Source organism: Corella eumyota, chromosome 7 (genome assembly GCF_963082875.1).
Source record: "Corella eumyota chromosome 7, kaCorEumy4.1, whole genome shotgun sequence".
NCBI classification, from domain to species: Eukaryota; Metazoa; Chordata; class Ascidiacea; order Phlebobranchia; family Corellidae; genus Corella; species Corella eumyota.
Window position 1 is genome coordinate 7,878,813 of NC_137496.1, and position 15,846 is coordinate 7,894,658.

General features: G+C 29.2%; 2 protein-coding genes across 2 annotated transcripts; both read left to right on the plus strand.

Annotated features, from left to right (window-relative positions):
• Positions 1-2,557: 2,557 nt before the first annotated feature.
• On the plus strand, positions 2,558-4,133 carry LOC145760029 (uncharacterized). Its single transcript, XM_082573893.1, has 4 exons — positions 2,558-2,676; positions 2,809-2,929; positions 3,259-3,389; positions 3,839-4,133. The coding sequence occupies exons 1-4, from the start codon at positions 2,661-2,663 to the stop codon at positions 4,003-4,005; spliced, it is 435 nt and encodes a 144-aa protein (XP_082430019.1). The 5' UTR covers positions 2,558-2,660; the 3' UTR covers positions 4,006-4,133.
• Positions 4,134-14,532: 10,399 nt separating this feature from the next.
• On the plus strand, positions 14,533-15,585 carry LOC145760035 (uncharacterized). The gene is made up of 4 exons (XM_082573900.1): positions 14,533-14,671; positions 14,833-15,080; positions 15,180-15,287; positions 15,475-15,585. The coding sequence occupies exons 1-4, from the start codon at positions 14,602-14,604 to the stop codon at positions 15,571-15,573; spliced, it is 525 nt and encodes a 174-aa protein (XP_082430026.1). The 5' UTR covers positions 14,533-14,601; the 3' UTR covers positions 15,574-15,585.
• Positions 15,586-15,846: the final 261 nt, after the last annotated feature.

Below are 15,846 nucleotides of genomic sequence, written 5' to 3' on the forward strand. Positions count from 1 at the left end.
AACGAAATATTTTACATGTGAATTTGTTAAGAAAGTTGAACAGGACATAGACGAAGCTCATTAATTCGCTAGAAAGAAGCTCCAATTTTCGGGCCTTAGAATAAAGAAATATTACGACCGTACAACATCAACCAAAATACTTCAGGAGCACGAACCAGTGTGGCTACATTGCCCACAACGAAAGAAGGGACTTTCGCCGAAATTGACATTGCCTTGGCAAGGCCCATTTAACAAATCGGATAAACGATGTTGTTTACCGCATAAGACAATCCCCCAAACACAAGCCAAAGGTTGTAAACCGAAATCGTCTTTGGCGTTATGCATTAAAACTACGAAGTAACTGGTACCAAAATAACGAAAAACAAACACAAAACAGTCATTTTCAAGTAATAAATACTGACCATAATAATGTAAACTTACAAACATCCCGCCTAGGGCGTATTATAAATAAACCCCGTAGATATCGCTGACTGTGGTCATATACTCTGTATTTATTTGTTAAAATTTTAGTTAGTGTTATTTCTTGTTTACAATGTACATGGTCTTTTCTTATTTTGTGCCTTTTAAAATAGTGGGAGGGGAAGAATGTAACGTGAGTGGTTGTTTACTTTGTTGCCTATTTACAATGTTTTGTGATGTAATCGTTCCGGTTTAACGCCTTTTTAGTCTACGTCACTACGCCTTTAGTTTTGCCACCATTTCTTATACTAGTTGATAATGTTTTTGTTTAAGATAAAGGGTTGCTTTTTACAAATGAAATATATCATTGTTTTTTCTTTGTTTTATGTTTATACTAACGTGTTCTGTTTGAATAAGATATTAAGTTGTTAATTAAATTGTATATACTGAAAAAAGTGTGTTTATTAAATATAAAATACGCTACAATACTAATTATAAATTCCTAATACCAGGCTGCGTTTGTTTTTGCTGCGCCATGTATTGTGTTAAATTAGTCCGTTTCTTATTGGTTAAAAAATCTGACTTATTTTTTAGTCTCACTACAAGCCTTATTTTTTTAATATGTGAAAAAGGGCAAAAATTAATATGGGTAGCGCTGGTCGTTCTTTAGCTTTACTTTCTCAATAGAAAAAGCAAGAGGGTTCGAGCCATATACATTGCCAAATAAGATTAATTTATTTACACTACACGTTTGATATACATTTGAAATAACATATTAAAAGAAATGTATTAATATTAAGTAAAAGGTTTTTTTGTAGTTTATTTTTTGTTGGTAATTTGTTTTTTAAAAAGTGATATCGAATTTTAAAACCTTTTACATTGACATCATTTCGGTTTTTACCTTTTTATAATAATATTTTAAATTATTTTTCTACCCAATTAAAGTGTTTTAGACGCGGTTCTAAAGAAAAATGTTTAAAAAGAGTAACAAAATCCACAAAAAAAGAGTTTTACTTATCTTAAAATTACATGGTTACATATTTACAAGCCTAAATTTTATTTTTTAGTTGTCTAACTTTTAAAAACCTTTGCCTATATAGTTTTAGGTTGCCGCTTTTGTAGTTTAATGCTACAAAGTAACTATGTCTTAAAACGATTATTACGAAAAAAATGTTTTTAATTAGAAATTAATTTTTACCACCATCAGATAAGTTAACACTTTTAAACATGTTGATTACAAGATTATTAAATTGTGATGTAGTGGTAAACACACTTGTTACAGATCGTGGGTTCAATCCCCATTGCTCTCATGCTGTAGCGCTTGCTACACCACCATGAAGTCGTGGGTTCACTGGTCTTATGCTGTAGCGCCCTTGGGTAAGGCGGTATAAACTTCTGCACGCATTCGACCTTTTCACGTCGAGGATAAAGATATATACGATAAAAAAACTTGTCTTTAATTTTTTTTGTTTATGTATTTATAGAATAAGTTTGCGTGTTACTTACAGTGACAAAACTACAAAAAATATCACAGTTTCTAGATTTTTTGTATTATTTTTAAAGATACACTAAACGTCGACTTACATTACATTATAATAAGAAAATAATACAATGGCCTTTCTTGTACGATGTTTTCGCTTATGAATTTATTAAGAATTATTTAAAGAGAAAACATTCACACTGTTATTTCTATCATTTTTGATTGTTCTGCAGTATAACTAAGTACACAATAGGAATATAAAAAAATACGATTCAAAGAATAAAGTTACCCTTAACTATTATAACAAAGAATGCTAAAGATTGTATTTGGTTAAGTATTGTGTTAGCGCTAAAACGAAATCACAAAGTTAAAGTTAGCGTCTCAGCCCACGGTATTTTAAATTTTAACACAAAAATTTTGATTCAATATAAAAGTAGAATAATTAAACTTTTATGTCAGTTAGTTATACCTATAACGTTTGGTTTAAGCCTAAACATAGTTGTTACCCAAGCCCAGACAGCTTTAATTTACATTTGTCTGTTTTTAAGTATTACTTAATGGTGTTGTAAAATAGTTTAATAGGCGGTGTTACTTGCCTAAATAATATATTTTTTTGTAAATAATATTTTTTTTGCACTTATGTATTAAATAAAAATGATATCTTTATATTTTGTTTGTAGCTTATGTGTAACAAAATAATTAGGAGCTTGTTGGGTTTATTAATATATACATATTTGTTTAAATCCATATAATACGTGCAATTTAAGAGATCTAATTTTCAATGGCTTTAACAATTGGTAAATACTAGTTTTCAACTAAACAAATTTAAATAATAAAATTATTTTTTAACAAAAATGTTGTTTATTATTTTGCCTATTTTATTTACATTTGGTACAACTTGTACATTATATTTTTTTATTCGTTAACAGACTGTGGCTTTTTTAATTGCAAGTGGTACGAATACTGTTGTGCAAATTCCTACTGCACCTCGTCTTCTTCATTTTGCAATTCTGATGCCGACAATTTATTCACAGCCGTCGTAGGACTAACGTAATTAAAAAAACTTTTTTTCTAACACATAATTAAAGGCATGTTCTAAACACAAAGTACTGTAAAATAGCACATACAAGGTTTTAGGTTGTTTTCCAACTGCCATTACAACCTAGTTTTCTTATGCAAGGTGCTTACAGTCAACCCCTTTCTGTAAGTTAAACCAGGGGCAGATTAATAATGCTATGACAATTCTATAGCCTGTTATAAAATATATACACTAACAATTTTTCAGTGAAATCTTCTGACTATACAAATCTTGTAATTTCTATATTTCAAATCGTGTGTAAAATATTATAAAAATTAAAATATATATTACTAATTTCAAGTATTGGTCCAATTATTGGCATAGTGGTTGCTGGAATTGCGGTTGTAACAGGAATAATTATTTTGATTATATGTTGCTGCACTGCGGCTAATCGAAATACCGGACGGGTAAACACAACCGGGGCAGTGCAAGGTACAGTTATCTGGTCTTATATATTAGTAAAATTACCTGTAAAAAAGATTAGGTTTTTATTATAAATGGCAGTGGAAATCGAACCCAGCAATTTGTATGGTAAACCCAAACGTTTTTTTTTATATATTTTTTTATTCTTGATGTAGGAACGACTTAAACAGAGTAACAACTGTTACTCCGACCCAGTCTTGAGTTGCCTTTGGCAGTGTGGGATATTTTAGATTATAATTGCCCGATAATCATGGTGCTGATTAAGTGCTGGCTCGGCAGGAGTTTATACCCTTTATAGCACGTTACTCGCTATAGCATAAGAGCGGTGGGGATTAAACCCACGACCTCATGTGGTGCAGCAAGTGAACTTACCACTACACCACGCCTTGAAGCCAACGTCGTGACATCTCCTGCACACTGACGCATTGTTAGTATTCATTTCTTTTCACGCATTTTAGTACAACAGCCAGTGGTATCTTATGTAAATCCACAGCCGCCTGCATATGTTCAGTACAACGCCCAGCAACCTGTTTCAGTACAGTATACTAACCCTGCCGCGTACCAGCCCCCTTCTTATGGAAATTCTCAGTATACTTATGCAACTAAGACAACTAACGTAAACTAATAATTGTAAAGTTGCTTTTTTATTTTGAATATGCTTTACCTGCTTTTTTATACAAATCAATAAATTAACGTAAGTAGCCTAACAATTGTAGTTTTATAACGCTTAAATAAAAATTTCACATATGGAAAATATAAAAAACGTAATTATAAGCGTATAATTATTGTGGATTTATTTTAACAAATCAAAAAATACATTAGAAATAATTAGAGGTTGTTTTTGTTGTGTCTTTGAATATCAATTAATTTACAACAAGTCTACGAACACCTACTTTTTTACGCTTATTCAATAGAATACTTATTCAAATATAAAACAAAGAGAAATAATTATAATGAAATACATTATGAAAACGTAAGTAAGCTTAACTAGTTCAGAACTAAGAAATGAATTCTTTAAACAGTCGAAAACGAACTAAGGAATGCGTGCATTTAATTACGCGTTGTAATGCGTGTTAAGCTGATTACTTCAAATTAGGTGCATGAAAGTAAGATAAAGTTTCGTTACGTAAATACACAGTTTACAGTTAAAATAACACATAGTTAAAAAATAAAAAAAGTTCTTACAGTTTTACGTGCTAAAAACGTAAATATACAGGTCCTGCCGAGATTTGAACTCGGATCGGTGGATTTAGAGTCCACTGTGCTAACCGTTTCACCACAGGGCCACAATGTTAATCTTGAGACTAAAAAGATAGCTTGATGTGCGTGCTTTACGTTTAGGCGGGGGAAAGCCGGCTTATATGCACAATAAATAAAATTGTAAAACTTACAAAATATGCTTAAAGGTAAAAAATGATTATTGCAGAAAGTCGATGCATTTAAACAACCATCAGTGTTATTACATTGGTCTGGTGTCAAGCTGGCAAATAGTTTATTTATATAATTTGAAATAATTTTTTTACCCAAAAACCACAAGGTGCAACATTAAGGAAGTTACCAGATTATTTAACAAAAGATACATAGTGGATTAGGTAAAAGAATATATTTCAATTTTAAAAAGTATGTTTTTGTAAAAAAAAGGGCTATAACACAAAATTTAAAAAAAATTAAATTTTGTGTTATAGTCGCAACTGACAATAGGCTTTTTTAAATAAATGAAAGGAAAACAAGTAAAACGGAAACAAAAAAAACAAATAAAACGGAAACACCTAAACAAAAATTTAAACCGTTTGGTATCCGCTTATTTTTTCGAAAACCATTTGACCGTATAGACATTTATCCGAAAATTAGAAAGCAACATTTTTTAAAGAATTAACAGTAATTTTTAAATATAAGGTTGAGGTGAATATCGATACTGAAAAACTGTAATTTTCGATAAATAACGTACTTGGGTAAATTTTTTTCTGTGATGTTACTGTAATTCGTTTGGTTTTTGGTAAAAATACTTGCGTTCAAGATATAAAAATACAGTTTAAATTTTACCACTACTGTGTCAATAAAATCAGGCACAAAACAAATATGAATTATAACTTAATATGCTTAAGACTAATATATGGATAGATTGCCTATACAAAATTTAGTTTTTAATTTTATTTTAAGGAGGTTGAAAGTTAAGTTTATAAAGAAAAATTGTAACACTAAAAACGTTTTTTTAATACATCTACTAAAAGTTGCCTAAATATTACATTACATTTAATAATTCTGTACAACAACGTACGATAAATACCTTTTAATTAATAATGGTAATAATAATGGTAATTTTAATTAATAATGGTAACAATTTTAATATTTTTTTAATTTTTAGATGATGACTGTTACTTTGTTTTTAATGTCTTTATCCTCAACGCAGAAAGGTCGAATGCGCAACCTAAACATAGAGTAACAGCAGTTACTCCGACCCCAGTCTCGAGCTGCCTTTAGCAGTTTGGGATAATATATAGATATAATTCCACAATAATTAAACCGCTGGTTCAGCAAGAGGCGCTACAGCAAAAAATGTTAATAAAACGATACAAATGTTGATGAAAAATTAACCTCAATACAAATAAACAACAAACAGATTTTCTGCGATGGTTCGGTCGCGGAGTTTTTTTTTAATTATCTTGGAATTTTTTCAACTTGCACGAGGATATCATTATTTTAAAAATTGGTCAAGTAGTTTTTGAGATATCGGGGTTTAAAAGTAAAAGGGAAAGTCCCAACGCTCGCGAGCCACGTGACGCACGACGTCATCGTCGTAAGATCATATGCTGGCAGGCATAGGAAAGTGACCCTATTTTGTCCTCTCTGAGCCGTTTGTTGTACTTTTTTTAAAATTTTTTTTGCAAAAAACAAACTTAACATAAAAAGCAATATTTAGGCATTTTATATTAGACATTTTTTACTTTTTAAATATTTTTAATTGGGTAGGCCGTATTTAAAAAATTTTAACAAATTATGTCTATGCTGTTAATTTTGAAAGTTTACCTGCCAAAAACGCTTACAAACTCTTGCAAGAAACCGACAGGTCAACTAAGTCTTATTAAAGCAAAGTTTGTCGTTAACACACTCTTAGTTTTGTTTAAAATAAAATCACTTCATTGTTGTTAACTAATATATTGCCAAATTAGCGTATATAGACGATATATACTTTTATTTTGGTTATACTATAACAATTATTTAGGTTATATTTTTACAAGTGTAAAGCACAAACTAAAGTTAACAAAGGCAGCAAACACTAATATTTGTTGCCAGGGGTACAAATACTTACATATATTTCACGTTATAATAAAAATTGTTTGGAATTATTGATTTAAATGGTTTTTATGCAAAGTATTCACAAAACCGAAAAAAGTTATTAAACTTTATTCATTATTTGTCTATAAAAGAAAAAAACTATAATGAGATATTACTAAAAAATTATGTCTGAATATATATAAAAAAATATATTATTAGTATTGAATGATTGTGGAGTTAGTGTGTTTAATTTAACCCAAAAACAACTCAATACCGGATAACCTAACTCGTAAATGACTGTTTAATTCCCCTTTAGTAAGTTTAACTTAACAATCTAACAACAGTCGACATACCAACGTAACCAGAATATTAATGCTGAAAAAAAAATTAAAAATTACAGCAAAGCTGCTTTGTTTTAGTGCTTTAAATTGTCAATATTAATTAGTAAAAAATGCTAATAGTGTTATAAAAATAGTGTTATAAGTGTTACGACACTGAACATTTTTATTTTATAAAGTTGGCGTTGGCATGTAGACTGTGAAACAGAATTAACAGGTCCTTAAACAGTTATAAAATTGAAGAATATCCTTACGTTGAATTGACCGGTCACCACTTTTAACAGTTGCAATGCTTGTGAAAACTAAAAAAATGTTCAGTACAAAAAAACCTTTATTTCCATTTTTGTAATTTTATGCAATACATACAAAAACTTACTTTTAAAACGTAGATTAAATCTAAAGTCTTTTAATGCCGCATAATCTCTATTATTGTTGTTTTACCTGACTAATAACAGATTGAAATTAAAATAGGAAATGCCATTTCCTTAATTGGATTAAGCGTTTTACATAGCTAGAAACGACGCACTCACACAATACATGTAATATTAATATGCATTTTACGTGGGCATTTATTCACTGGCAGCGTGTTGTAGTGGTAGAAACACTTGCTTTACCACATGGGATCGTGGGTGCAATCCCCACTGCTCTCATGTTGTAGCGCCCTTAAAAGCTTTAAATGGTATGAATTTCTGCTAGGCCAGCACTAATCAGCAGCATATTTATCGGACAAATACAATCTATATAGTATCTTAAACTTCCTGAAGAAACTCAAGACTGATTACTCTATGTTTAGGTCGCGCAATCGACCTTTCTGCATCAAAAATAAAGTTATATATATATATAAAAATGTTAAAAGATTATAAAAACTTGAATGCAATACAAAATATTAAACGCCTTCGTTTACAAACCTTTCTTAAATCAATTTGCCATTTTCTTTATATATATAAACTGCAATGTTTTTATTATTTATGAGATTTTTGTGTACTCTGTAAGTAAAGGACCATAACCTACCTTGTTCGTTATTTGATGTCGTTTAAAACAGGGTTATAAATGTTTTCATACGTTAAGTTGCGATTAACGTTTAAAAAGAAATCAAATTAATGTTTTATTGCGTAAATTGTTATTGCCAAAATATTTTTTCTAAAACAGTTTTTTTAAACGTTTCCAACTGGTCAATGACATTTGTATTTAATATCAAAACAATTATAGCGAGATTTATAGCGTTAATTTTATTTAATATATTGCACTTTAATTCAAGCCTGTCGACCGTCGCTCCTAAAGTTCCTGTTTTACTGTCAGAGGCATTGTACCACGAAACATTAACTAATGACGTGAAAGCCGACCGGACCCTTTTCTCGTTTTTTTGTATATATCTATCCGTAAACGCCGGTCATGGCGTCAGACTACGAGCCGAAGGGTCTCGGGTTCGAGCCGCACCAACGTCACACTATTCGCCCTTGAGCCCGGTGTTTACGGATATCTCAAAAACACGTCAAAACAGCACACCCTTCCTCAATAAAAATATAAAACCTATCAGGTGATACGAAAAAAAAGTGCTGGCTCAGCAGAAGTTCATATCGTTTATAGCGCCTTACTCAAGGATGCTACAGCATGAGAGCCGTGGGGATTGAACCCACGATCAGTAACAAGTGCGTTTACAACCATGTAATGTTGGGCTAAATAAAACCCGTTTTGTTTTGTAGATTTTATCCCTCTTTTTAAACATTTTTTTATAGAAACGCATCCAAAACACTTTATTTGGGTAAAAAAATAATTTAAAATATTATTATAAAAAGGTAGAAAACTAAATGGTGTCAATGTAAAAAAATGTATTTTTTAAAGTAAACTTTTAAGAAGTGTTTCAAAATTTGATATCACTGTTTAAAAAAACAAATTACTAAACAAAATGAACTACGAAAAAAACTTTTTACTTAATATTATAGTATTTCTTTTAATTTGTTATTCCAAATGTCTGTCAAACGTGTAGTGTAATTAAATTAATTTTAGCTATTCCGTAATGTTTATGGCTCGATTCCTCTTGCTTTTTCTATTGAGAAAATAAAGCTCAAAAACGAACAGCGCTACCCGTATTGATTTTTGCCTTTTTTCACATATTAAAAAAAAATAAGGCTTGTAGTGAGACTAAAATAAGTCAGATTTCTTAACCAATAAGAAACGGACTAAATTAACACAATACGTGGCGCAGCATAAAACAAACGCAACCTGGTATTAGAAATTTATAATTAGTATTCTTTATGTTTTCAGTTTGAAGCCTAATAAGGTCTTATTTAAGCACAAAGTCTAATAGGGTTTTGTAAATTCATTTATAACGACCTCCGTAAGTTTCTGACTATCTTTAATAAATTTTGAATTTAAAGTGGAATTCAACTGCTTCATTTTTAAACAAAACTAAATAAGTAATTAGCTTTAAATATAAATTTCATTTAACTTTGTTTTTCTTTCGCAATGCCAGTTCACAATACAAAATGATTCCGCGAGCTTAGGGACGAACACTTTCGTTGCTAATTAAATATATATTTGCGCATATTTTTTGTCTATATTTTATAAAAAGTACTATTCGTCTTTTAAAATTTGGGAAGGTGTAATTAAAAGATTTTTACTTGTTATTAAAAAAGCATGACTTTGTATGTTCTTTTATCTTAATTTGAATAAAATATAGAAATTTTTGTAATATTGTAAACACATAATGTGCATTAAATGTAAAAAATAATGCGGAAAAACGCTTATTTTCACCAAAATTGCTTTTTGTTATTTTCTGCGTAAAAAAAGGTTAAAGCTTATAGTAAAACTGAACTAAGTTAGGTTTCTCAATCAATAAAAAAGGACTAAAGTAACTCGATAGCCTACGTGGAGCAGCAACAGTTTAAAACGCAACGTGGTATTAGAAATTTATAATTAATTATCTTTATGTTGTCAGCTACCCCGGTTTGATATATTTAAGCACAAAGCCCAATAAGGTTTGGTAAATTAAGTTATAACGGCTTCTTCCGAACGTTTCTGACTACCCTTAATCAATTTGGAAAAAATATAAAAATTTACTTCAATTTTGATCAAAACTGGTTAATTTATCAGCTTTAAAAATTAATTTGACTTTGTTTAACTTTTTTTTTTGTTGTGCTAGTACACAATATAAACATATTTTTGTGAGCTTAGGGGCGAACACTTTTGTTGCTAATTATTATATTTGTGTATACTCTTTTGTCTATATATTAAAAATATTATCCGTCTTTATTAAAATGGAAAGTGTGAATGGAAAAATTTAATTTGTAATTTAAACAATACGTCATTTAGTATCTCCTTTAAATTAATTTAAAAGTTTTAGGGATATTTTGAATATATTATTTGCATCAGCTTGTGTTTTAGGTTTAAAGGCCCAATAAATTTTTACGTAAGGAAAAAAAATCGTTTTGCTATACAAAAAGCATTTAAATATTTATAATACTAGAACAAACATGTAACAAAAGTTCTAAATTTTTGTAATATTATTAAGCATTACTCAAAAAGCAAAATAAAAAACATAACAAACAACGTTGCCCAACAAAATAAGTTTTTTTTTTAATGCACTTATAACAGTAAGATTTTGTTAATTTTGGTTACTTAATTCTTACAACTAGCCTGTACTATTAAAAAAATTAAGCAAAAAAACGCAGAGCTCCACCCAAGTAGTTGTTTGCCCTTTTTCTGCTTAAAAAAACAAAAGGCTTGTAGTGAGCTTAAAAAAGTAAGGTCTCTTAACCAATGAAAAACCTACTAAACCAACACGCTACGGGGCGAAACCAAAATCCAAACCGCAACGTTGTATTAAGAATTTATAATTAATATTCTTTCTGTTGTCAGCTACCCCGGTTTGATATATTCAAGCACAAAGCCCGATAAGGTTTGGTAGATTAATTTATAACGACTTCTTCCGTAAGTTTCTGACTACCCCCAATCAATTTAGAATAGAAAATGAATATCTGCTTCAATTTTGATCAAAACTGAATAATTAATCAGCTTTTAATATAAATTTTACTCTGTATAACTTCATTTTTGTTTTGCAATGCCAGTTCGCAATACAAACTCATTTCCGTGAGCTTAGGGGCGAACACTTTTGTTGCCAATTAATTTTATATATTTGCGCATATTTTTTGTCCATATTTCAATAAAAACAAAATTCGTTTTAATAAAATTAGGCCTGTGAATAGAAAATTTAAATACGTAATTTAACTAATACGTAATTTAGTATTTCATGTACAATTAATTTGGAATTTTAGGGATATTTTAAATATATAATTTGCATTAGATTGTATGTGTGTTCTAAGTCCCAGTAATTATTAATGTAGGGATAAAAATCGCTCCGCTACACAAAAATTATGTAAATATTCATTATACTAGAACAAATATGTCACAACAGTTCTAAAAATTCGTATTTTTATTAAACATTATTCAGAAACCTCAACAAATAACATAACAAACAACGTGGCGTAATAAAATAAGGTTTTTATTTAAGGCTTATGCACTCATAGAAGTGAGATTGTATTTATTTTGGTTAGTTAATACTCACAACTGGACTGTACTAATAAAAGACCTAGGCGAAAAAACGCAGAGCTCCACCCAATTCGTTTTTTGCTTTTTTTCTGCTTCTAAAAAAGGAGAAGGCTTGTAGTGAGACTAAAAAAGTAAGGTCTCTTAACCAATGAAAAGCTTACAAAACCATAACGCTACGTGGTATAAGGAATTTTAAATTAATTTTTTTTCTGTTGTCAGCTACCCCGGTTTGATATATTCAAGCACAAAGCCCGATAAGGTTTGGTAGATTAATTTATAACGACATTTTCCGTTAGTTTCGGACTACCCAATTTAATAATCTTGTAATCAACATGTTTAAAAGTGTTAACTTATCTGAAAGTGGCTAACATTTATTTCTAATTAAAAAACATTTTTTTGTGATAATCGTTTTAAGACATAGTTACTTTGTAGCATTAAACTAAAAAAGCGACAACCTAAAACTATATAGTCAAAGGTTTTTAGAAGTTAGACAACTAAAATATAAAATTTAGGCTTGTAAATATGTAACTATGTAATTTTGGGATAAGTAAAACTCTTTTTTTGTGGATTTTGTTACTCTTTTTAATCATTTTTTTATAGAACCGCGTCTAAAACACTTTAATTGGGTAAAAAAATAATTTAAAATATTATTATAAAAAGGTAAAAACCGAAATGATGTCAATGTAAAAGGTTTTAAAAATTCGATATCATTTTTTAATAAACAAATTACCAATAAAAATGTACTACGAAAAAAACATTTTACTTAATAATAATACATTTCTTTTAATTTGTTATTCCAAATGTATATCAAACGTGTAGTGTAATTAAATTAATTTTAGCTATTTGGCAATGTATCCCTCTTGCTTTTTCCATTGAGTAAATAAAGCTAAAGAACGACCAGCGCTACCCATATTGAATTTTGCCTTTTTTCAAATATTAAAAAATAAGGCTTGTAGTGAAACTAAAATAAGTCAGATTTCTTAACCAATAAGAAACGGACTAATTTAACACAATACGTGGCGCAGCAAAAAACAAACGCAGCCTGGTATTAGAAATTTATAATTAGTATTCTTTATGTTGTCAGTTTGAAGCCTAATAAGGTCTTATTTAAGCACAAAGTCTAATAGGGTTTTGTAAATTCATTTATAACGACTTCCGTAAGTTTCTGACTATCTTTAATAAATTTCGAATTTAAAGTGGAATTCAACTGCTTCATTTTTAAACAAAACTAAATAAGTAATTAGCTTTAAATATAAATTTCATTTAACTTTGTTTTTCTTTCGCAATGCCAGTTTACAATACAAAATCATTCCGCGAGCTTAGGGACGAACACTTTCGTTGCTAATTAAATATATATTTGTGCATATTTTTTGTCTATATTTTATAAAAAGTACTATTCGTCTTTTAAAATTTGGGAAGGTGTAATTAAAAGATTTTTAATTGTTATTAAAAAAGCATGACTTTGTATGTTCTTTTATCTTAATTTGAATAAAATATAGAAATTTTTGTAATATTGTAAACACAATGTGCATTAAATGTAAAAAATAAGGCAAAAAACGCTTATTTTCACTAAAATTGCTTTTTACCATTTTATGCGTAAAAAAGATTGAAGCTTGTAATAAAGCTAAACTAGGTTAGGTCTCCCAATCAAGAAAAAGGGACTAAACTAACTCGATAGCCTACGTAGAGCAGCAAAAGTTTAAAACCCAACGTGGCATTGAAAATTTATAATTAATTATCTTTATGTTGTCAGCTACCCCGGTCTGATATATTTAAGCACAAAGCCCAATAAGGTTTGGTAAATTAAGTTATAGACTTTGTTTAACTTTTTTTGCTGTGCCAGTACACAATAAAAACTTATTTCCGTGAGCTTAGGGGCGAACACTTTTGTTGCTAATTATTATATTTGTGTATACTCCATTGTCTATTAAAAATATTATCCGTCTTTATTAAGATGGGAAGTGTAAATGGAAAAATTTAATTTGTAATTTAAATAATACGTCATTTAGTATCTTCTTTAAATTAATTTAGGAGTTTTCGGGATATTTTGAATATATTATTTGCATCAGATTGTGTTTTAGGTTTAAAGGCCCAATAAATCTTTACGTAAGGATAAAAATCGTTTTGCTATACAAAAAGCATTTAAATATTTATAATACTAGAACAAACACGTAACAAAAATTATTATTAAACATTATTCAAAAAGCAAAATAAAAAACATAACAAACAACGTTGCCCAATAAAATACGATTTTTTTTTAAAATTTTTAATGCACTTATAACAGTAAGATTTTGTTAATTTTGGTTACATAATTCTTACAACTAGCCTGTGCTTTTAAAAATTTCAAACAAAAAAATGCAGAGCTCCACCCAAGTCGTTTTTTTCCCGTTTTTCTGCGTATAAAAAAGGAAAATGCCTGTAGTGAGACTAAAAAAGTAAGGTCTTTTAACCAATGAGAAACTTCTTAAACTATAACGATACGTGGCGTAACGTGATGATAATAATATAAAATTAATATTCTTTTTGTTGTCAGCTACCCCGGTTTGGTATATTTAGCACTAAGCCTGAGGTTTACCAAATCGATTTATAACGACTTCTTCCGTAGGTTTCTTGCTACCTTCAATCAATATTAAATTGAAAATGGTTGACTGCTTTATTTTTAATCAAAACTTAATAATTAATCAGCTTTAAATTTAATTTAAACTTTGTATAACTTTATTTCTTTTTCGCTATGCCAGTTCACAGTACAAATCATTTCCGTGGGCTCATGAGCAAAAATTCACGCATATTGTTTTGCTTATATTTTATTAATAATACTATTCGTCTTATCAAATTTGGACGTGTGAATAGAAAATGTATATTTGGTATCGAAATTTCGAACTCCATATTTTAAGCGAAGCTTCCGGCAGTTAATTCAATAGTCGATAATGACTTAGGGTAAAGCTATATAACAAGGTAAGCAGTGTACACTTGTACGCTTTTACCAAATAGTGGTAATTAAGTTGTGCAATATTCCTATTTGAAAAATTCGTTTTAATTAAGAAGATATCGAAAGAAAAATGTTCTTAAAAGTTATTATCGTGATTTCGTTGATTTGTCTAGGACTGGTGCATGGAAGGCCTTGTTTAGGTAATTTTAAGTTCATATCTTAAAAAAAACAAACAATCTGTGTAGGTCAAATCAAATATTTTAATTTAACACCTAGTTTTTAATTTTTTAAGCGATAAATATTTCTGACAAAAATAACCTACCCACTTTATTTTATAACCAATTCTTTTGCGTTTATTTAGAAAACCCAAAATGCAAAGGCGTGGTGAGCAATAACAAATGCTACAGGTTGATCTACACAGTTGCTGGTAAGCTAAAGTTTACAGTTGACCAACTTTTTTCTATCTGCGTATTCCATGGGGGAGAGCTTGCTGAAATTTCTTCCGAGGAGCAGTACAATCTGTTTTACAATTACATCCAAGATAATTGGAATGGGTACTTAGATGGGTATTGGGGAACTGTTAACGTTGGCCTTGCCTCGACATACGAAGTATGTGTTTTAAAAATTGTATGATTTAAAAAAAAAAATTAAAAAAGAAAATGTTAGTTTTTTACATTTAAATTATTTTGATGTTTTAATAAATTTTAGAATAATAAAATACAACTTCGAAACGGCAACTCTTGGATCCCAAAAAAGGAATTGTGGTATCCAGGATATCCATATTCCGGCCCAGCACAAAAACACATTGGATTTCAGGTAGAATTATATTTTCAGAATCTTAAAAGAAATATTTAATAAATAATAAAACAAAAACAGTTTTTCAGTTTATTAACCGGCGTAGTAAATTTCACCATAAAAAGTTTTGCGAAATAATTCACGCTCTAAAATGGGAAGTTTAAAATATATAGTAACGTTTTATAAAAAATATTCAAATTGGTTTTAGGTTATAATGGACCCTACTTGGAGCAAGAAAGGTTTTTTTACCGGTCCATCGAGCAACCACCATTCGCTTGTTCCATTCTGTTCCTTTGATCTGGAATAATAACCAAATAAAAATACTGGTTATACATTGATATGATCAATGACAACTTTGTCAAATGTTTTATTCGAATTTTGGCAATAAAAGTTAAAACAAAATAATGCTTTTTTTATATAATATACTAATATGTTTACAAAAAACTACGCTAAACATAAAACCAAATGTAGTTAAAGAACTTGTTAATATTAAAAAATAATTTTAACATTTGACAAAAAACAGTTTATTTATTTTTTTTGTTACTAGTACAAATAATAAACAAATGTTAATAGTTTAATA

What these genes read in the sequence shown, in the direction of transcription:
- LOC145760029 (XM_082573893.1), top strand. An exon ending in ACAGCCGTCGTAGGACTAAC is followed by an intron (nt 2,930 to 3,258) that starts GTAATTAAAAAA and finishes ACTAATTTCAAG; the next exon opens with TATTGGTCCAATTATTGGCA. An exon ending in CACAACCGGGGCAGTGCAAG is followed by an intron (nt 3,390 to 3,838) that starts GTACAGTTATCT and finishes CACGCATTTTAG; the next exon opens with TACAACAGCCAGTGGTATCT.
- LOC145760035 (XM_082573900.1), top strand. Translation starts at nt 14,602, where the DNA reads ATGTTCTTAAAAGTTATTATCGTGATTTCGTTGATTTGTCTAGGACTG. An exon ending in GCATGGAAGGCCTTGTTTAG is followed by an intron (nt 14,672 to 14,832) that starts GTAATTTTAAGT and finishes GCGTTTATTTAG; the next exon opens with AAAACCCAAAATGCAAAGGC. An exon ending in GCCTTGCCTCGACATACGAA is followed by an intron (nt 15,081 to 15,179) that starts GTATGTGTTTTA and finishes AATAAATTTTAG; the next exon opens with AATAATAAAATACAACTTCG.